Here is a 21,804-nt window from a genome sequence, read left to right on the forward strand (position 1 = left end):
TTAATGAAGATAAAGTTTACATTTAACTTCAAAAGACAACAGTCAAATAAAACAAGTGTAAAAGTTTAAATGGAGCCAATCCCCCCAAAAAAGATTTGATTGAATAAAGTAAAAAAAATTACTGGATTCATTTTCAGCCTCAATGTGAAAACAAGACGGACGTTCACGTTTGAATAAAATTTCATATTGACTTTTTCATAATTTACTCTAAGATCAACTTTGACTTCATGAAAGAGGAGAAATCAGGTTAATTCATGGATCTTGATGAAAATAATCAGACTGATATTTATGAGTGTGTGGGAGGAGGAGGAGGAGCAGGAGGAGCAGGAGGAGCAGGAGGAGCAGGAGCAGTAGGAGCAGGAGGAGCAGGAGGAGCAGGAGCAGTAGGAGCAGGAGGAGGAGGAGCAGGAGGAGGAGGAGCAGGAGCAGGAGGAGCAGGAGCAGGAGCAGGAGGAGGAGCAGGAGGAGCAGGAGGAGCAGGACTCTTCTCAGCTTCAGGTTTTAGAACCCTGCTCTTCTCTCTCAGTCGGTTTCCTGATGTTCCAGCAGCAGCTCGTGGTTCTGAGCTCAGAAGAAGCTGGAACCATGTGATGAACCAACGTCTTGATTCCGGGTCACAGGCAACACGTCTCACGACCACGTCTCGCTCTGGAGTCGCCCCCCCCGCTCCATGGCCACCAGCATTTGCTCGGCTTCCTCTGAGGACACGCCCCCCTCCTGCTGGAACACACCTCTCAACGCGTCGCTCACGCTGGCCGGCATCTGTTTAGCATTCCTGTCGGAATCAGAAACAGAGATTCAGCAGCCGTCAGATACAGAAATCACACAGACATGGAGTTTGTCAAAATGATCCAACCAATAAACGCCAGGTGCTGATGAGGAACCACATCACAGGAGCTGCTTCAGAGAGAAGCCGCTCTCTGCTCTGCTCAGTGAAGAGGATTCATGAGCAGTGAGGAAAGATATTCTCAGTTTCCAAATTGTTCAAATCCATAAAAACCCTTCATGATTCTTTTGCTTCGCTGGTTGGATGAATCTTTTTTTCTGAATAACACTCGAGTTCAAACATAGAAAACAAGACGTGTGTGTCTTCACATGTGAGAAGCTGCTGGCGTTTGATTGGAGGACAGCGATTCTCCTCGTGGACCCGAGGCTGGTCTCAGGCTCACGGTCTGGACTCACCCAGCGATGTAGAAGCAGCCACGTTTGTTAACGATCAGATCCCAGAGCAGCGCAGCGTTCTCCGCCACACGGTGCTGCACGTACACCTTCTCCTCCTGAGAACAAACACTGGCTCAGCTGTGGGGGGGCAGGTGAACTCTGCTTCAGCAGATTTAACACTTGAATTATGTTTTCAGATTGACCGTCGCTCTCTCTTAGGAACTTTGAGGAATCTGCTGCAGAGTTGAACTCAAACTTGAACTTGTAGGATTTAACTGGTAAAGGGTCAAAGGTCACGAGACCTCAAAAACCACCTATTTGACCTGATGAGCAGGACGTCCCAAGAGTTCATTGTTTAAAAGATAAAATGATGATATTTGATTCAGATCTAATGTGCTGGTGACTGTGTGGGACCTGGTCTCGTGAGAAGGCCGTGAAGAGGGTCAGACGTCCGGCCTCCGTCATCTCCTCCCACTCTGACCTGAAGTAGAAGTCCTTGGACTGGGAGCGACAGCCGAAGAACAGGACGTTGGCTAAAGAGCAGGGAGGAGAGGAAGAAGAGGAAGAAGAGGATGAAGAGGAGGAGGTCCACATGTGAAGTCAAAGTGGGAGCAGTGCAGAACTCACCGGTCTTTCCCTCAGCGGTCCTCTCTTGTAACGCCGCCCTGAACGGGGCCACTCCGGTCCCGGGTCCGACCATGATCACAGGAGTGTCCTGGTCTTTAGGGAACTTCAGACTTCCCTTCTTCACCCACAGAGGAACACGCACGTCCCCTGAGACCGAGTCAGAGGACAGAGGATCATCACATCAGGAGGATTTTATTCACACGGCTTTTGTTTTTAACTGCAGAACTTTAACTTTGTTGACCTCGGTTAGAAGAAAATCATTTTTATTCCCCTTTTGAAATTATCACATTTCAGAAAAGCTGCTTTCAGTCTGTGGATCTTGTCCCTGACATGTTGCTGTGATCGACCCGGACCATCATCTGCTGCTTATTCAGATTTGAAACAAACTCATGAGCCGATCAGAAAGAGAATGTGCTCAGACCTTGTTCTGGGTCCAGGGAGGACAACCAGCTGGAGCAGAGGCCTCTTCGGGGTTTAAACAACTTGGTTTTGTAGCAAACAACAGCTACGAGGATCTGAAGCCGGTTTGGATGAACCTGCGTGGAGAGACAACATCTCATCTTTCTCCTCCTGAACAAACATCCAGAAGGACACAGAACATCTCTTGTTGTTGTGACGGATGAGTTACCTGGAGCGAGGAGGCGATGGAGAAAGACCGAGGCTGGATCTCAGGGAAAAGGTCCAGGAGATAATCCACTTTGAGTTCGGCCGTTGTCTTTGGGAAATCCGCCAAAACCTGCGGCGACACATGAACCTCAACACGTGGAACCAAAGACGGGTTCTAGATATGAAGCCTTAAACAAATGAGACTCTTGCTGTTGTTAACAAACATCGGAGTAATGAGAAAGCTGCTGTGAAGAAGTCACTCCTCACCTCCAGCGCGGTGCGTCGCAGCTGGTTGCAGTAGCTGTGCAGCTCGGCCTGACCTGCAGCCGAGCTGAACTCCACCAGCTTCTCCCGCTCCAGCTCGTCGGTGGCGAACGTGGACAGCAGCTCAAAGAAGGAGCGGCGCGGCACAGCGCCGATGTCCAGGTAGCTCTCCACCAGGTGGCGCACGGTGCAAGGCTGAGGAAGTCCGGCTGGAACTGACAAGTCAAGAGGTTCAAAGAAAAGTGGAATGAAGGAAGACCCGGGTCACACGGGCGGGTCGTACCAACCTGCAGTGTTGTCCGTGGCTCTCAGCGTGAACCGGGCGTCTGGATCTAATCCCAGCAGCTGGCAGAATTGTCGTCCGTCTTCTGGTGCGTTACAGGGACGCATGCTCACCACGTCACCGGCATCGAACCTGCACAGCAGCACTTTGTTGTGAGCTGGGACTTCACTCGTCTGTCAACATCAACCGTTCTGAAGTCACTTTTCCTGCTCCCTGTCTGACTGAGTCAATTCTTACTGGATGTTGGATCCAGTGATGTCAAACTCGATGTGCCTCACTTCCTGGAAGTGGGACACGTCTGATACCCTCCTGTTGGACACCAGTCTGGCAGGAAAGGCCTGAGACGCGGAGGGGAGCGTCTGCTCGGTGCTCCTCAGCCGGTGGTCGACCTCCTCCTTCACATCATCCAGGAAGTGGAACTTGTATGTTGGGGGGAGTCTGCCACACGAAACAACAACAACAAACTGTGGAGCGACTAAACCTCGACAAACAACAAACAGGAAATAATAATCTGCTTCTAAAAGAGTCTCAACGAGCACAACAGGTGGAAACTCACGGTTCATCTTCCCTCAGTGGAGCCACGTCAGCCACAGACGGGTAGAGGAGCAGCACCTCCTCCCAGAAGGAGGAGAGCCACGGGTCGATCACCGCGTCCGGCCTGTTTCAAACAACAGTTCACAGCAGCAACGTCACAGGTTTGATTCCAGATGTTATCAAGCTTAATTCAAACCTACACAATAAAACGCATCATATACTAAGATGGTACATTCTGTAAACGTGTCACAAACATGAACCCACAGAAATCTCAGTGTGATAGAAACAGAAAAGATGTGCGTCTAGCAACTTCTATAGATTTGTATTTTCTTAGTATTTATAGTTTTTAATGATACAGTTTATGGTTAAACTGTAAAACTGGTTTGTGAGCTGCTGCATCAGTTTCACATTGTGTCCGTCATGTTTTAAAAAAAACAGAAGTAACCATATTTGGAGGATGGGGGGATGGAGCTTGACTGAGAGCTCGAGGACTCGCCCATTGGACGATACTAGCTGTCAATCAAACTGTGGTATCCACCCTCCAATACTCCAATGCTTTATAGTCTGTTTGACTCTAAATGCTCTTTCCTGATCCAGGTCTGTGTTCTCACCCCAGGTCGTGCTGGTCATCCACCAGCCCGACAGGAAGCAGCAGGCGGGCCCCGAGCTGCACCAGGCGCTTCTGAAGCTTCTTGGCCACGAAGTTGAACCTACGGACAAAAGCAGTTCAAGCTTTGAGCTGCGAGTGATTCTCCACGTGGAGCACGAGAAGCAAAGCAGTGGAGACGACTGACTTTGGATAGGACGAGTCCCCGAGGCCCAGCACGGCACAGTCCAGCCGACTGAGAGATCCAACCGGTAAAGACTTCTTAAAGAGAAACCTCCAGAAGTTCTGTGGAAGTAAGACAAGAGTCGGACGTCAAACTGTCCCTTCAACACTCGTGAAGGAGTTCCCTGCTTAGAATAGAAACAGTAATAGAACTATTTATCTTCTTTATTTAATATGTTGCCCGTGTGTTGTTTGCTTACCTTCATGTTGTCTGGAGCTTCTCCTTGTCCGCTGGTGGCACACACGAAGACCACCAGGGGCTCTGAGATCAGCTCGGCCTGTTGGAGCAGAGGAGACACACTCGGTGATTTCAGGTGATTCTCCGTCAGACTCCATCACTGCAGGGACCGTGAATGAGTCATGAGCCACTGACCACGTTGTAACTGTCCAGAGGCAGCACCCGGACCTGCAGCCACCTCCTCTTGGCCTGTCGTAGGATCCTCTGGGCCGTGTCCTGGGCGGTTCCAGTCTGACTCCCGTACAGGACCAGGAGACTGGGCTGCGACATCACCACGGATTACTAGAAGAGAGTCGTGTCCCAAATACACCAGGTTGGGTTTCCAGTGAATAACCCTGTGATATGCTCCGGCTGCAGTGGGATATGAATAACACTGAGGTGATGTAATCAAACATATACATTAGTTAACCACTGAGTTTTAAACATGTGACCTTCAGACAATAATCCTGGAAGTTGATTTCCTCAAAATGTGATTTCAGTGTTTCCATTGATCAGTCACGATATTAAACAAACCTGATTTAGTATTATTTTAAATGTAACAGAACAGAGAATACGTTAGTCATCATCAGACACTGTCGTAACTCTCTCGTCCACGTTGCTAACTGCTAACAGGATAGCTACGTAATATTGAATTATGTATTTTCCGTCTGTATGTGACTTGTGTAATATAAATATAGATATAAAATATAAAAACTACAAACCGCTGCTGCTCCAGAGTCACTCTTAAATAAAGTCTGATAATAAACAGCTGAGCGAGCACATCACTTCCGCATTCTCAACACTACGTCACACTTTACGGCAAAGCCCGATTCGACTTGTGATTGGCCTGCGCACTGGTGTTGCGTTCAAAGACAAAAAGAAGCTCGGAAACTTGAAATGCCTAATCGTTCACAGGAGGCAGCAACGAGCACATGAACAACTTACATCAGAGTAACACCGCGGGGAGTGAGTACTGCAACTCACCGGTGATTTTAACAACCACCAGACTCTGATACACGGAGTTCTGGTCTGATAAGTCAACACTACTTTAACATACAAGTTCTTCTGCTCATTACTTGGATTTAAAGATATACAAATCCAAGTAATGTCTGTTATTGTAGAAAACAAACACACAACACAATCTGTGACCAACACACACATACACACACAAACACACACACACACACACACACACACACAGAGGAGATACAATATATAATTATGTTTTTATTATGTATTTGTCCGGAATCTGGTTTTATTTTGAAAGAAGGTGACACAGTTTGGTCAACAAGAGTCTTTTATTCTTTTAATCCAACAGAATAAAAATCATTTAATCCAAAATGATCAAAGTGGGAGAAAGGGGCGTTTCCTTCTCTCGTCCCACGTCAGAGTTTCATTTTTTACAGTGTGGAGCAGGAAGGCTTCAGCTGAAGAAGTGAAAGTAAAAGTCAGAACCTGTGAAAAGCTCTGACACGAGTCAACGTTTCATTTCCGCAGTTGAACTGAGTAGTTTCCAGATCTCCGGAGAGAAGATGCTCCAGATCGACTCGGAGCTGAAGTCTGGAGGATTCTGCTTTGAAAACAGCCGCAGGTGAGAAACTTGCTCCTGAAGCTGCTGACAGGGACACTGTATATCTATATAACGATATGAACACTGCCTCACTATAAATATATGCTATGCTAGCTGTCAATCACTCTGTGGTACCCCCCCTCCCAATACATCTGGTGTTTTATGATCTGTTTGACTCTAAATGATCATAATTCACTAAATGATCATCAGCTGTTTGAAGAAGACTTGAAACTAGAGACTGAGACAGAAACTCCTGAATGTTACTGACGTCATGAAGTGAAAAGTCACTTTCTATAGAAACTACCAGAGGAGTCGCCCCCTGCTGGTCAGCACACAGAACACAGGTTTCAGGGGCATTGGCTTCCCTTTCTGGATAGACATTATTATAAACAGAGAATGGATGACCCCCGAAAGTGAAGCCAAATCATCTGGATCGCCCCCTGGTGTCTGGCTGCAGTATAGGTCATAAACCCTCCTCCATGTTAGCAGATGGTACATGGACCAAACTAAAGAGTCAAAGTAGACGTTAAATAAATGTTTGTAAAGATGTTTCTGTCACTTCAGGTCGTTTTCATCTCTCTGATGTTTGTTCAAGTTTCTGATCAGTTTGGTTTGAATCAGTTATTTGATGATATAGAAACACGTGGAGACTGATTGACAGCTGAGGCTCACTCCTGATTGGACAAGACAGTGTATTGGCAGGTCCCTGATATCATTTGCAGGGGGGGCCCTCAGCTCAGGGCTCACTCACTCTTTAGTAATTTAACAGGATGTTAGTGATGTTCCTGATGCTCACCATCATTTCCAGAAATGCAGTGTTGGAGTCCAACTTGTCGGAACTCGGCTTCAAAGCTCCCAGTGCCAGAAAAACCGGGACCACCATCGCTGGGATTGTTTACAAGGTGAGGATCTCACTCAGAGACGTGCAGAGCGACCTGCTGCTCTTCAGACTGATCGTGAACTGTGGACACGATCCAGGTGAGCTGAGTGCTGACTGTCCTTGTCCCTCAGGACGGAGTGATCCTGGGAGCTGACACCAGGGCCACAGACGACATGGTGGTGGCCGACAAAAACTGCATGAAGATACACTACATCGCTCCAAAGATCTAGTGAGTGAGACCGGTTAGTTCAGCAGCTTCACAGCGGAAGATATTTTCAGACAATCAATGAATCGATCAAGTTTTATTTATAGAGCACATATTCACAGGTCCCAGTTTGTCTCATAGTCTTTAACCAGGTGAGACGTCCTCTGTCCTTCACCCTCAACAAGAGTCAAACTACTAAAAACCTTTAGCAGGTGAAGAAGGTAGAAACCTCAGAGACACATGTGAGGATCCGTCTCTTAGGATGGACACAGGTCCAACACATGTCTCCTGAGTTTGAGGAACATCAGAAGAGCTGTGTTGTGTGTGTTCTGTGCAGTTGCTGTGGAGCTGGCGTGGCAGCAGACGCCGTCGTCACCACTCAGATCACAGCGTCCAACGTGGAGCTGCACATGCTCAACACCGGGCGCCCCCCCCTCGTGGCCATGGTGACCCGGCAGATGAAGCAGATGCTGTTCAGGTTTGGTTGTTCTCCAGTAAACTGGGTGAAGGAGAAGAACTCAGTGAATTCAGGAGACATGTTGGTTATCGATGGTTTGAGATGTTGCGTGATGGTTTCCCAGGTACCAGGGTCACGTTGGCTCATCTCTGATAGTGGGAGGAGTGGATGTGACTGGAGCTCACCTGTACAGCGTTTACCCTCACGGCTCCTATGACAAGCTGCCCTTCGTCACCATGGGTACGGCTCCTGTGCTCGCTTTACTGAAACTTTCACTTTTATTTCTTGTGACCAAAATATTCCAGCTTCAACCAAGAAAAACATCTGTTCTGTTTTCCAGATTCGTTTTCTTGTGAAAACAAACATATCTCTGTCATTTTAGAAATAAAACATGTTTCTCAAGTGAATGCAACTCGTTTCTGTAGGAAAACAAATACGCCCAATAGTAATACTAGAATAAGAAGTGGATGTTTGACTGGTTTCAGGTTCGGGAGCTGCAGCTGCTGTCGCTGTATTTGAGGACAGATTCAAACCGAAGATGGAGGTGAGACCATGAATCCAATAAACAGATGTGAATAGGTTCATCCTAAAGGTATGCTGTAAATAAGACGTGTAAAGTCTGCTGTTTAAATAATCAACAATAATACAAAAACAACACACAAGTAAAAACACAAAATACAAATGTGAATCATCTGCCCAGAACAAACAACCACTGTCTGCTGTGTTATATATATCCTATAATATAGAGTCTATTTATCTGATGTATTAAGGTTGTAATGCCTCCGACACAAACATTGACCTCGTGTATTATTGGCTTGTTCATGTGCCGTGAGTTCGTAGAGGAAGGGGCTGTGGGGTCAGAGGTCGACCTGTGGTTCAGTCAGTACCATGGACTCACCTGTCGGTGTCTCTCTCTGTGTCTCAGCTGGAGGAGGCCAAGCAGCTCGTACGAGACGCCATCGCTGCCGGGATTTTCTGCGACCTGGGCTCCGGCAGCAACGTGGACATGTGCGTGATCACCGAGGCCGGAGTTGAGCACCTGCGAGGCTACGACCAGCTGGCGGTCCGAGGCCCGAGGTGAGCGTCCAGCCGTCAGGCCGAGCTGCTGAGACAAGGATCTATGTGTTTTACTGTTCATGTTCAAAGTGTGATCCTCCTCTGTGTTTCTTCCAGAGAGGGAAAGTACAGGTTCGAACCCGGAACCACTGCCGTCCTGACCAAGACTGTGACCCCTCTGTCCCTGGACGTGGTGGATGAGTCCGTCCACACCATGGACGCTGAGTGACACCTGCTTGGATCAGCTGTTTGCAATAAAAGCTTTAGTTTGTTAGACCACTTACATGAACATCAGTTTGTTTGTGTTTCTCTTCATGAAGTTAATGTTCACTTTGTGTCTAACGAGCAACACTTTCACATTAAAATCTGTTGTAATGATTTCCAGTTCCATTGTGATTTTTTATATTTATTCAGCTTTATTGCAGAAACCAAAGGTTCATATCTGTGAACTATATATTTGCATTAAGATGAGTTAGTGGAGAATCTGTCTGATCTCATCTGATGAACTTTATATTAAACAGATTAATGTGGATTTCAACTTTCCTCCAATCACCTTGTGTCCTCCGGCTCCAGGGTGCGCTTCATCCTCACACCCGGAGGAACCGGTGTCTCCATGCGACGTGCTGACAATATGACCGTTACGTTCCCGCCCCCCTAAAGTCGCAACGATTTATTTCAAGAGCTCTCGAAGATCGACCCCGCCCCCTCCCTGCCCGCTGATTGGCTGAGGCGGAGCAGCGGGGCCCTTTGAATCTGTTGTGTTTCAGGGAACTCGTCGCTTTCTCTTCGCTTTTCGAGGATTGTATGAAGGATTCGAACCGGAGACCTCGTCCAGCTCCTCCTGTGAGTCCACGTCCGCTTCCCTGAGTGACCCGAGCTGCAGAGACATCACGTGATAAATGTAAAGCTGCTCTTTGGTGAGTTCACTCCGCGTAAAGCCAGCAGGGGCTAACGCTAGCTGTTAGCATGTAGCCGTTAGCCAGATAAATATAATACCAGTAGTTTGACTCGTTGAAATAATCCAGTTTAATCCAGTTGAATCCTCCACGTCAATTCAATCTGAATCTGAATCACTTCAGGGCAAGTTTGATTCTGTTTACATGAGACGATCCTCGTTCAATATGAGTCCAGTCTGAGAAGGTCTGACATCAGGTTCACAGTAGAATCCGGGACAGGGACAGGACAGGTTCTTCACAGTGGATCCAGGGACAGGTTCTTCACAGTAGATCCGGGACAGGGACAGGACAGGTTCCTCACAGTGGATCCAGGGACAGGTTCTTCACAGTGGATCCAGGACAGGGACAGGACAGGTTCTTCACAGTGGATCCAGGACAGGGACATGTTCTTCACAGTAGATCCAGGACAGGGACAGGACAGGTTCTTCACAGTGGATCCAGGACAGGGACAGGACAGGTTCTTCATAGTGGATCCAGGACAGGGACAGGACAGGTTCTTCACAGTGGATCCAGGGACAGGTTCTTCACAGTAGATCCAGGACAGGGACAGGTTCTTCACAGTAGATCCAGGACAGGGACAGGACAGGTTCTTCACAGTGGATCCAGGACAGGGACAGGACAGGTTCTTCATAGTGGATCCAGGACAGGGACAGGACAGGTTCTTCACAGTGGATCCAGGACAGGGACAGGACAGGTTCTTCACAGTAGATCCAGGACAGGGACAGGTTCTTCACAGTAGATCCAGGACAGGGACAGGACAGGTTCTTCACAGTGGATCCAGGACAGGGACAGGTCAGGGTCTTCACAGTGGATCCATGACAGGGTCAGGACAGGTTCTTCACAGTGGATCCAGGACAGGGACAGGACAGGTTCTTCACAGTGGATCCAGGACAGGGACAGGACAGGTTCTTCACAGTGGATCCAGGACAGGGACAGGACATGTTCTTCACAGTGGATCCAGGGACAGGTTCTTCACAGTGGATCCAGGACAGGGACAGGACAGGTTCTTCATAGTGGATCCAGGACAGGGACAGGACAGGTTCTTCACAGTGGATCCAGGACAGGGACAGGACAGGTTCTTCACAGTGGATCCAGGACAGGGACAGGTTCTTCACAGTGGATCCAGGACAGGGACAGGACAGGTTCTTCACAGTGGATCCAGGACAGGGACAGGACAGGTTCTTCACAGTGGATCCAGGACAGGGACAGGTTCTTCACAGTGGATCCAGGACAGGGACAGGACAGGTTCTTCACAGTGGCTGCTCAAAGTCCATGAGAAAGCGTCAGGATTCGTGTCTGGCCCCTGGAGCGTCTCCGAACCCGAAGCTTTCCTCTGGCTGAGAGGTGATGAGAGGAGCGTTTAGATGAGAGAGGGAATCTGGTGTTTTATAGAAGAGTAAAAAGTGTCTGTCTGTTTTCATTTAGAAATCGTAGACGTCCTCTGTCCTTCACAGTCGGACTCTGCTGCAGCGTCTTCCCTCTCGTGGACGGACCTGTGTGTCGACAGAGATGCGTCACGACTCCTCCAGCAGTCGTCGGAAGGGCAAAGCCCCAAAGCACCGCTCCGAGGTGTCGGCCCCGGGGACCTCCACAGCCCGGTCCCCGAGAAGGAGTGGTTCAGGTGAGATGAACTGAACCAGTGAGGCTGACGTGTATGACTCAACATCCTCCTGTATGCATGTAACAGTTTTATTATTATTAGAAAATAAATTCCTCCTTTTTCGATACAACAGGAAGAACTCTGTCCCCTTTAAAACGTTTATTGGAACCAGTCCATACTCCAGAAGCTAAGATATTCCTCTGTCTGTGTTTTCCAGTCGCGCGTCCCGTGACTCCCAAGAAGAGAAGGTTCCGACCAGGCACAAAGGCCTTGATGGAAATCCGCAGGTACCAGAAGAGCACGGACCTTCTGCTCAGGAAGGGACCGTTCTCTCGCCTGGTGAGTTGCTTGGTCTTCAAATCACATGGAGAACATGAGCACTGGGGGTCATGTGGAACCTCAGTCCCAGCTCTAGCCTTTAGAACACAGGGAGCAGTTTGAATGATGAGACAGTGGGGCTGAAGCTTTGTGTGTGAGGACAGAGGGACAGACGTCTCTGAATAGATAAAGTCAGAATGGAAGCAGACCAATATGAAGTAATGTATATTATTATTCATCGCTCTGCTCTCCACTGTGTAACATTGGTGGAGATTGAACATTTACAATGAGAAGTGCAGTTTAAAAGAAGAAACTTAAACTGTGGCTGTTTTGAAAAACACAACCGAGCTTCTTGTTTTTGTTCAGGTTCGTGAAGTTTGTCAAACTTTCTCCAGAGAAGCTCTCCGATGGCAGGTTTACGCTATTCTCGCCCTGCAGGAGGTAAGACGCTGCCTCCACCACCAAGCTAACAAGCTTCACAGTGTCTACTTCGTGTCATCATTTTGAATTCATTTCTCTCCTCCTGCATCGATATCATTCAGATAAAGTTAATGTCTCTGTTGTCTGGCTCCCTGCTCCTCACGCCCTCAGGCTGCAGAGGCGTTTCTCGTCCTGCTGTTCTCGGACGCCAACCTGTGTGCGATCCACGCCAAGCGGGTGACCCTGTTCCCCCGCGACATTCAGCTGGCCCGGAGGATCCGCGGTGTGGACACCCTGTGACAACACCTCACAAGTATCGCAGCAGGAACAAGATGCTCTCCACCAGTTTAAACCTTTCACCTGTTTTTAGAAACTCTGACCTTTTACCAAATTTGGGTCTTAACATTTTAAAGAAAAAATGTATTGTATTTATCGTAAGTTGGCAAAATATCATCAGAATGACAAGTTCAGGTCCACTGAGCAGCTTCAGACGTGTTTTAAGAAGAAGGAAAATTATCCTGTGCTTTTATAAATTTGTTAATGATCACTCCTCTGTGATGTTTCAATGACGTGTAAATGTTGCTCCATACTTCATAGAAAGTTATTTTCTTAATAAAAAGCCATTTTATTCCTATTGAACATGATGTGTTATTTTGATCTGGACACCAGCAAAGATTTAATGTCAGTTGTTTTGTTTCTGTTCAACACAAGTGTAATTAATGACGCGTCTCCACTTCCTATATATCAATGAAGAATATCTCTGTAAACAAGATAATATCTGGTGTGTACATGTTTGCACTATATATATATATATATTTATATATATATATTTATATATATATATTTATTTGTATCTTTATCAGCCCGCCTATGACGTCTTAATATAATAAGCAGGTAGAATCTGTCCCGCCCACACTGACTAGCTGCTCCAGCAAATGATAGACGGACAAAAGAGCCAATGGCGTTTCGTCTGGTCAAAGCTCCGCCTCTAATTGGACGTTTAATTTCCGGTTGTAAATAGCATGAAACTGTGGGAAATCGTAGCTTCACCGCAGGAAACAGGTCACATGATATGAAGTGCAGCTCCGTCACTTCATCCTAGGTTCGAGGTGGAAGTAAAACACATTGAACAGGTTCACCGACAGTTTCCTCCTCGTGTCCTCGGGTTAATGACTTCGTCAGACGAAGTTCATCACTTACTCTCGTTTAAATATTATATCATACACGAGTGCTCGTTTCTCCCCTCCACCCTGTGTGCCGTGAACGCAGCACAAACATCCCACCCTGAAGTTGACGAGAAGAAGAAGAAGAAGAAGAGGAGGAGGAGGAGGACGACGACGGCGAAGAAGAGCAGGAGGAAGAGTTGAGGTAGTTTCTCTGCTGCGCTGCGGACTCAGACCTGGTTCACATGTGGATGATGTGGAGCTGTGAAACAACATGAGCGGACACACACGGAAGTAGCTTCCCGCGCCCCTGCCTCCATCTCCGGCTTCTGTGAGAGCCTCCGTCGGGATGTTTTCAACCAACATGGAAAACAAGAGAGTGGACATCCCGTCCGGGGTCCTGGACGATCTCTGCAGGTAACACCGACGGGCACCGACACAGTGTCTTCATGAAGACGTTTACTGTGGAGCAGAAAGTCAGCAGCGTTGTTGTTGTTGGTAGCTCAAGTTAGCTTAGCTTAGCTGCCGTTACACATTGTCTGTAGTTGTCTTAGTTGTTGTTGTTAGCTTAGCTGCTGTTACGCAATGTCTTTAGTTGTTGTTGTTAGCTTAACTGCTGTCACATAGTGCCTGTAGGTGTCTGTAGTTGTCTGTGATTGGCCCTGGACTCCTGGCATGCTAACCCCCTGTCCCTCACACAGTGTCTGTAATTGTTGTTGTTAGCTTAGCTGCTGTTACACAGTGTCTGTAGTTGGAAGCTTAGGTGCTGTTATAAATTCTCTGTAGTTGTTTTGTTAGATTAGCTGCTGTTGAAGTGTCTGTATTTGTAGTTGTTAGCTAACCTGCTGTTACATAGTGTCTGTAGGTGTCTGTAGTTGTAGTTGGAAGCTTAGGTGCTGTTACAGTGTTTGTAACTGTTGTTGTTAGCTTAGCTGCTTTTACACATTGTCTGTAGTTGTTTGCTTAGCTGCTGTTACACAGTGTCTGTATTTGTTGTTGTGAGCTAACCTGCTGTTACATAGTGTCTGTAGGTGTCTGTAGTTGTAGTTGAAAGCTTAGCTGCTTTTACACATTGTCTGTAGTTGTTAGCTTAGCTGCTGTTACACAGTGTCTGTATTTGTTGTTGTTAGCTAACCTGCTGTTACATAGTGTCTGTAGGTGGCTGTAGTTGTAGTTGAAAGCTTAGCTGCTTTTACACATTGTCTGTAGTTGTTAGCTTAGCTGCTGTTACACAGTGTCTGTATTTGTTGTTGTTAGCCAACCTGCTGTTACATAGTGTCTGTAGGTGGCTGTAGTTGTAGTTGAAAGCTTAGGTACTGTTATAAATTGTCTGTAGTTGTTTTGTTAGCTTAGCTGCTGTTACAGTGTTTGTATTTGTTGTTGTTAGCTACCCTGCTGTTACATAGTGTCTGTAGTTGTTAGCTTAGCTGTGAGTTACATAGTGTCTGTAGTTGTTGTTGTTAGCTAACCTGCTGTTACATAGTGTCTGTAGTTGTTTTGTTAGCTTAGCTGCTGTTACAGTGTTTGTAGTTGTTGTTGTTAGCTTAGCAGCTGTAACATGTTATCTGTAGTTGTGGGGTTGTTGTTGTTGGTGTCTTTAGTTGTCTGTGATTGGGTCTAGTCTCTTCGCATTTTAACCAACGCTATCTCTTGCTGCTGTCACACAGTGTCTGTTGTTGTCAGTGATTGGCCCTGGCCTCCTGGCATGTTAACCCCCTGTCTCTCACACAGTGTCTGTACTGGTCTGTGATTGGCCCTGGCCTCCCGTCATGCTAACCCCTGTCTGTCCTGTGCTGCAGCCGCTTCATCCTGCACATCCCCAGCGAGGAGCGGGACAACGCCATCCGGGTGTGCTTCCAGATCGAGCTGGCCCACTGGTTCTACCTGGACTTCTGCATGCAGAACACGCCCGGGGCCCCGAGCTGCGGCATCAGGGACTTCGCCAAAGCTGATATCCTGACATGTGAACGATGAGGTGAAGGATGAAGTGAAGGATGAAGTGAAGGATCGTGTCCCGTTTGAGTGGTGGCTCCTCAGGCTCTTCAGGTTCTTCAGGCTCCTCAGGCTCTTTAGGTTCTTCAGGCTCCTCAGGCTCTTTAGGTTCATCAGGCTCTTTAGGTTCTTCAGGCTCTTTAGGTTCTTGAGGCTCCTCAGGCTCTTTAGGTTCTTCAGGCTCCTCAGGCTCTTCAGGTTCTTCAGGCTCCTCAGGCTCTTCAGGTTCTTCAGGCTCCTCAGGCTCTTCAGGTTCTTCAGGCTCCTCAGGCTCTTTAGGTTCTTCAGGCTCCTCAGGCTCTTTAGGTTCTTCAGGCTCCTCAGGCTCCTCAGGCTCTTTAGGTTCATCAGGCTCTTTAGGTTCTTCAGGCTCTTTAGGTTCTTGAGGCTCCTCAGGCTCTTTAGGTTCATCAGGCTCCTCAGGCTGTTTAGGTTCTTCAGGTTCTTCAGGCTCCTCAGGCTCTTCAGGCTCTTTAAGTTCTTCTGGCTCTTTAGGTTCTTCAGGCTCTTAAGGTTCATCAGGCTCCTCAGGCTATTTAGGTTCTTCAGGTTCTTCAGGTTCTTCAGGCTCATCAGGCTATTTAGGTTCTTCAAGTTCTTCAGGCTCTTTAAGTTCTTCAGGCTCTTTAGGTTCTTCAGGCTCCTCAGGTTCTTCTTGTCTCAGTTATTTTCCTTGACAGCTGCGAACTTTTCCATCACTGTCCGTTTCTCCTGCCTCATGGAGAGGACGTGCAGAAGGTCCTGGAACAGTGGAAGGAGTACAAGATGGGCGTTCCGACCTATGGAGCCATCATTTTAGATGAATCTTTAGAAAACGTGAGTTGTATTTGCACACTCATACCTGACATAATAAAATAATAACTGTTCTACTCTCAGAGAGACTCCTGATAGTCTTATTATGAAGGGGCTCACTACAGTTCACCTGGTGCTGTTGTATAACACCTCCCACATGCTGAGGCTTCCTGCTGCCTCTTCTCTTCAGGTTATTCTGGTTCAGGGATACCTCGCCAAGTCTGGCTGGGGCTTTCCTAAAGGCAAAGTGAACGAGGACGAAGCTCCTCACGACTGTGCTGTGCGCGAGGTAAGCTCCGGCTTCTTTTCTTCACATGAAACCACCGAAAGCTGTAATCCGTGCTTTTAGTTCAAAGTTCTGTGGTTCTCCAGGTGATGGAGGAGACGAGCTTCGACATCAAGAATCGAATCTGCAAAGACGCGTACATCGAGCAGAAAATCACGGACCAGGTGGTGAGGCTCTACATTATACCAGGAGTGACCAAGGACACGAAGTTCAACCCCAAAACCAGGAAAGAGATCCGGGTAGGAACCTTCACTCAGACGCTTGCTCTACAGCTTTTCTTGGCCGACACGATGTTTCACGATCTTCCTCGTTTCCTGTAGAACATCGAGTGGTTCCCCATCGAGAAGCTTCCCTGTCACAGGAACGACATGACCCCGAAGTCTAAACTGGGACTGGCCCCCAACAGGTTCTTCATGGCCATTCCATTCATAAGGTGCGTTTGATGAACGGTTTTAATTGTGAATAAAGTAACGACAGGGTCGACCTCATATCACATTCTGCCTCTTATAGACATTTAGAAAGAAAATGTATAGATATAAATATTATTTGGACCTTTTCATTTCAACATCTTAGACTTACAGATTTATTTCATTCTATTTTTCGCTTTATTTGAATATATTTATTTTTGCTTCCTTTTGTGTTTCCTCATTTCAAATGAATACGATTTACGACAGCGTTGCTTCTCCTGTTTACTTTATTTTGCTGTGTGCATGAAGTGAGTGTTTTTCTTTGTTTTTTTTATAGCACGTGTTGCATTACATTATTTATGTATTGATAGATTAATATCATGTTTGCTCCGTCTATACAAAGAGAAATGTAGAAGTAACAATGTGCGGCTGCCTTGGTTCCATCACAGCAGTGGATTAGAATTGATGACACACTTTCTACTTCCTGTCTGTTCAGGCCGCTGCGAGAATGGATCAGCCGCCTGAAGGGCGAGTCGACCGACAGCGACGAGGACCTCACCAGCAGCAGCAGCACTCCAGGCAAACCTTCAGACAACGTCCGGTGAGCAACACGTCCGGAGAACTGGGAAACTGGGAGTGACCCGTGTCAGAGAGCTGTGGACAAGCTTCCCACAGTAGCTTCGCTCTGCTCGTTGGTTTCTCACAAACAGAACAACTGAGTTCAGCCCAAAGTTAGATCCATAACCCACTAATTTAACTATAAGTAACGTTCGCTCAGTCCTCTGAATATATGAATATATATTACATATAGAAATCCACCACTTATGAAAACCACTGTTGCTAACACACAAGGAGCGGGGGGGTTCACCAACTGCTGACCGTCCATCCTGTTCAATAGAAAGTATCAACGTTGTGATTTATCTTCTTTCAGGTCAAAATCCCGCCACCTCACTGGGACCTATGTATTTCCTGGGAACGGCTGGACTAAACACACGTCGCAGAAGGCTGCGGGCCAGCTGAGCCAGTCCGAGCCGAACCAGGTCAGACTAGACCGGTTACACACACTGTGCACTTCTGTTCTGTGCTTGGTTTGTACTGGTCTTAAAGGGTTCGGATAAAATGGTCTGGTATATTTACTAGGCATTTGCATTCAACTGTAGGAGTTCACAACCAGCAGCAGTAAAATGTTATTAATGGAGTTAGGTTTCATCGATGCATAAACTCTTAATTAAAAAGGTCATATGATGCTTCAAACTTTTCCCTTGACCTCTAATCCATTTGTTCCTAAAGGTTTATAAACCATCCAAAACATTTTCCAACAAAAAAATAAAAGCATCTGACCCGAAGCAGAATGAGCGAGAGCTGCTCCTGACTCCTCTTCTGTATTCTGTAGAACCCAGTCTTAAAGAGCAATGGGAAGAAAGGTCAGGACTCCGTCGTGAAGAAAGGAGCCAACGACAATGGAGCCAGCAACCAGCCGGGGAAAACCATTCTAGTAAGTATGAAACTATGTTGGACTCAGTTTTTAGTGAGATTCTGAGATTTCAAGAATAAAGTTCAAATAAAGAAATGTACAGATTATTCTGCCAGTGGATCCTTGACCATTTCTCAAAGCCCTGTATGTAGAGTTAGTAAATGATTGTCTTGATACATAAGTAATTCTTAGAGACAAGCAGTGAACTCTTCTATTATTTCTACAGAAGGACGATAAAAGACTTCAACCCAGACGACTGCAAGACAGCTTTGAGAGAAGTATGATTTACACAGTTACTCTTTACTGACTATGAATCTGAAATGTATTAACTCAATATAATGATCTACTCATCCACTCGATCCGATAAAATAACAACATAATGTTCATACTTGGATTGTGTTGTTGAAGTGTAAAATGTTTTCCTGGTTTTCAAATTGTAAAAACAAATAATATGTGGACAATTCAGTAATAAGTGCTGATTAAAAAAATCTGCATTTATCACTGAGTTGAGTGTGAACATGGAGAAAGTTTCCTCCTTCACTCCCTGAACATCTGCTCTATGTAACTGAGAGAAGATATCCCCACATGTGGCTGCAGGGGGCGCTGTTGATCTGTAACAGATACATCGTGTTGCATTGTGAGCCTAAGGGGGTGATGTGATAAGAGACTAAGTTGGACATGGTTCTCCTGACCATCACATGAAATGATGCACTAGAGAGGCAACCGCTCTGATTGTACAGAAGTGGTTCAGACCAAAGCTTCATGTCCCTCAAACCATCTGACTGAGAACAGACTTCACCTGTTTCACTGAATGTTGAGACAACAACAAACCAAATGGGGGGAAAAACTTTGTTTTCCCTATTGTTCCAGCTTTAGCTTGCGGAGATGAAATGCTAAGTGAACGTCCTCCACAACTGTAAACTGTTAAGAAGCTTTTCTTTCCACAGATGGGTCTGAGTGCAGCTCCGTCGACCTCAGCAGAGACTCTGAGCAGCTGCTCTCGTCCAAGAGTTTCCTCAACTTCAGATTCGACAGAGAAGCCATCATGAAATGCTTTGACTACTGACGTGATGAAGCATTGTGCCACTCCTGCAACAATATCCAAATATGGCCTCACTGTTGATGACGTGAAACAAACCACCATGAAAACATCCTCTTCTCTCACGCTCATCAAAAACTAGATAAAAAATCCAAACACAATTTTAATGCTAAACTAGCATTTCGGTGGATTTTCCATGTCAGGATCATCACACAACCAATTTAAGAATGGAAAATAGAAAGTCCTTTTCATGTTCATTTCAATGGTTGTGGCAGTGTAGCACACAGAAACACATTCTCTCTCTGGCATTGACTTTTTAATTTCTCACAAATAATATACACAGAAGGCAAAAATGCATTTCAATTTGCCTCAGTAGATGCATTTTAATATAGTCAGCCACGAGCTTCTGTACATTGTTGTAGATGTTTGCCTAAATTTGACCCACTTGTGTTTGCCAGATTTTTAGCAGTCATGTTAAATCATAACGTCCTGAACAGGTTTACGTGTTTAAATACCTGTTCAGTTTTATCAGACAAGTTCTCGGTTGTGTTCTTCATGACCCACGTGTGCCACAGAGTGGAGTCAGCAGGATAACATTCAGACTCTTGACAGAGGACCCCTACTGTGAAGATATTCACATATTCACCTGAAGACATGAGCAAAGGTTACTTTTCATAGAATAATGAACTGTTTCCAAAGTCTGTAGAGTTCAACCCACAGTCTAAGAATCTACGTTCTGAATGTGAGTTCTTTGTTATTACTGACTGTACAGATGCTGATCTCCAGTTGTCCTGACTGATGTTATGACTGTGAATAAAGTAAAGTCTGATTTTTAACTCTTGACAGTTGACTCTTAACTAGATTAACTAGTTTGAGATAATATTTCAGGCTCTGTTCCCCTGGAGAACGTCTTGATAACACTGCGTCCACAGGAACGTCAGTGTTTTCTGGTTTGTTTATGTGTCACAGGAACATGATCCTGAAGAGACATCTGAATCCATCATAATGTTCTTATTTAAAATGTGTGTAAGAAAACTTAGAAGAGATTTAGAGGAAGAGAAGTTCTGTAGTCTGGAATTGAAAGAATCAAGTTCAATGTAGTTTTTACAAGCTGTGTTACATAATAAATATACAGTACTAGTTATTAAACCAACATATATACTCTGTTGGGTTGAAACGTGGTAAATTGTCTTTGGCTCCAATGAAGATCCAGATAGATTACAAATGAAGACGCGTGTAAAACACAGAACCTGCAGAGCTGCAGCCAGCTGACTGATACTACGTGATCATTGAAGAGTTAAGTGTGTCCGTCCAGAAAAGAAAGGGAGCTCTGCTCATAACTACATTTACTGAAGACTTATTTTGAAGGCTGGACGCTCAGCTAACTATAACTAAACATCTGTATGATGGATATTTATCTGATAAAGTCACAGATGTTGGTTTAGTGACACTCAACGTGTTTAAATCAGAAGGATGTGAAGTTATTTTGATGCTAAAGTGTAAATCATGATTGGTGTCATACATCTAAGTAACGCTGTTGGCACAAATACACTGAAGATGTTTGTGTTCAATATTAGCGAGAAATGTGTGTTTTATCAGATCTTTGATTGTGAAGGAGATGAACCGGATTTAGGTCCGTGGTTGGCGCCACTCACTGCGCGCGTGATCGGAGAAGGTGCGCCAAGAACCGGGTGAAGAACCAGAAGGAACCGGGTAAAGAACCGGGTTAAGAACCGGGTTAAGAACCGAGTGTGTCTCCGTGGGGAGCCTGGATACTGGGAGAGAGGGGCTGAGGTGACCGGGTGGAGTTCGCTCTGCAGGTGCTTTTCATTTATCTGCCGCTCGGCTAACTTAGCCGAGGCTAGCTGTAAATTAGCCGAGGCTAACTGTAAATTAGCCGAGGCTAGTTGTCACTTAGCCGAGGCTAGCTGTAAATTAGCCGAGGCTAACTGTAAATTAGCCGAGGCTAGTTGTCACTTAGCCGAGGCTAGCTGTAAATTAGCAGAGGCTAGCTGCAAATTAGCCGAGGCTAGTTGTCAATTAGCCGAGGCTAGTTGTCAATTAGCCGAGGCTAGCTGTGACTTGGCCTCAGCGGGGAGCCTGTAGAAACACCAGTAGCCATTGACGCTAATGCAGGTCAGGGGAAGCTTGTTGTCCAGCGGCCAGTGATTGTTTAAACATCCATAACTTCTTCTATTTATTATTAAATGTTTTTCCGGTTACAACTGTTTAATCTCTTCCGTTCTGATATTCCCGCTCTAACGACCCGTGGTGACGTATGGACTCAAGATGGCGGCAGGACTGCTCGTTTGGTTATTACTGTATAATTACTGTTCTTGTCTCTTGTTATCACAAAGTGCTGAAATCATGTCTTCAGGAATCCAAACACAACCAGCACAGGAACACAAGTTAGTGTAGCGGCTCGCACACGTACCAGCAGGTCAGCGGTTTGATCCCCATGTCCGCCTGCCGAAGTGTCCTTGGGCAAGTGACAGTTTATGAATGTTTGTGCTCTGTGAATCACTTGAGTGATTAATAGGGCTGGAAAAGCAATATATACATATATTTATAATTTATATATAAATTAACACCCAGTTACAATGCCCCCCCCCTCCCCCCACCCACCCAAGAGAAAAAAAAACATTAGTCTTATTTTCTAATTACACTG

At 46.1% G+C, this 21,804-nt stretch overlaps 4 protein-coding genes across 6 annotated transcripts in view; 3 read left to right on the forward strand and 1 right to left on the reverse strand.

Annotated features, from left to right (window-relative positions):
* ndor1 (NADPH dependent diflavin oxidoreductase 1) overlaps positions 1–4,812 on the reverse strand; it is a 4,827-nt gene extending 15 nt beyond the window's left edge. The window contains exons 1-14 of the mRNA XM_062412461.1: positions 4,678–4,812; positions 4,505–4,582; positions 4,270–4,367; positions 4,087–4,185; positions 3,498–3,599; positions 3,179–3,379; positions 2,946–3,073; positions 2,662–2,873; positions 2,417–2,524; positions 2,210–2,324; positions 1,789–1,935; positions 1,576–1,694; positions 1,183–1,277; positions 1–775 (exon numbers count right to left, since the gene is read on the reverse strand). The exon at positions 1–775 is cut by the window's left edge and continues 15 nt beyond it. Of these exons, the coding sequence (XP_062268445.1) occupies positions 631–775; positions 1,183–1,277; positions 1,576–1,694; positions 1,789–1,935; positions 2,210–2,324; positions 2,417–2,524; positions 2,662–2,873; positions 2,946–3,073; positions 3,179–3,379; positions 3,498–3,599; positions 4,087–4,185; positions 4,270–4,367; positions 4,505–4,582; positions 4,678–4,812 (1,782 nt within the window). The 3' untranslated portion in view covers positions 1–630. The remainder of the gene's footprint in view (positions 776–1,182; positions 1,278–1,575; positions 1,695–1,788; positions 1,936–2,209; positions 2,325–2,416; positions 2,525–2,661; positions 2,874–2,945; positions 3,074–3,178; positions 3,380–3,497; positions 3,600–4,086; positions 4,186–4,269; positions 4,368–4,504; positions 4,583–4,677) is intronic.
* Positions 4,780–9,068, forward strand: psmb10 (proteasome 20S subunit beta 10). The gene is made up of 9 exons (XM_062412462.1): positions 4,780–4,920; positions 6,019–6,112; positions 6,900–6,993; positions 7,103–7,200; positions 7,514–7,654; positions 7,758–7,873; positions 8,119–8,177; positions 8,559–8,710; positions 8,807–9,068. Exons 2-9 carry the CDS (start codon positions 6,054–6,056, stop codon positions 8,916–8,918), a joined length of 831 nt encoding a protein of 276 aa, XP_062268446.1. The 5' UTR covers positions 4,780–4,920; positions 6,019–6,053; the 3' UTR covers positions 8,919–9,068.
* A 334-nt stretch (positions 9,069–9,402) lies between these two features.
* On the forward strand, positions 9,403–12,622 carry LOC133974756 (uncharacterized). 3 transcript variants are annotated; one of them, XM_062412465.1, is made up of 5 exons: positions 9,403–9,606; positions 11,071–11,266; positions 11,463–11,584; positions 11,930–12,004; positions 12,155–12,622. In XM_062412465.1, exons 2-5 carry the CDS (start codon positions 11,155–11,157, stop codon positions 12,281–12,283), a joined length of 438 nt encoding a protein of 145 aa, XP_062268449.1. In that variant the 5' UTR covers positions 9,403–9,606; positions 11,071–11,154; the 3' UTR covers positions 12,284–12,622. The 3 variants fall into 3 exon arrangements, with proteins under 3 accessions (XP_062268449.1, XP_062268450.1, XP_062268451.1); XM_062412466.1 differs by having other exon boundaries at positions 11,100–11,266; XM_062412467.1 differs by lacking the exon at positions 9,403–9,606 and adding an exon at positions 10,583–10,989 and having other exon boundaries at positions 11,100–11,266.
* A 645-nt stretch (positions 12,623–13,267) lies between these two features.
* dcp2 (decapping mRNA 2) lies at positions 13,268–19,972 on the forward strand. The gene is made up of 11 exons (XM_062413063.1): positions 13,268–13,563; positions 14,946–15,097; positions 15,827–15,954; positions 16,121–16,219; positions 16,303–16,455; positions 16,537–16,649; positions 17,120–17,224; positions 17,555–17,663; positions 18,017–18,118; positions 18,324–18,375; positions 19,045–19,972. Exons 1-11 carry the CDS (start codon positions 13,496–13,498, stop codon positions 19,161–19,163), a joined length of 1,200 nt encoding a protein of 399 aa, XP_062269047.1. The 5' UTR covers positions 13,268–13,495; the 3' UTR covers positions 19,164–19,972.
* The last annotated feature ends 1,832 nt before the right edge of the window (positions 19,973–21,804 follow it).

Source organism: Platichthys flesus, chromosome 19, assembly GCF_949316205.1.
Source record: "Platichthys flesus chromosome 19, fPlaFle2.1, whole genome shotgun sequence".
NCBI lineage: Eukaryota > Metazoa > Chordata > Actinopteri > Pleuronectiformes > Pleuronectidae > Platichthys > Platichthys flesus.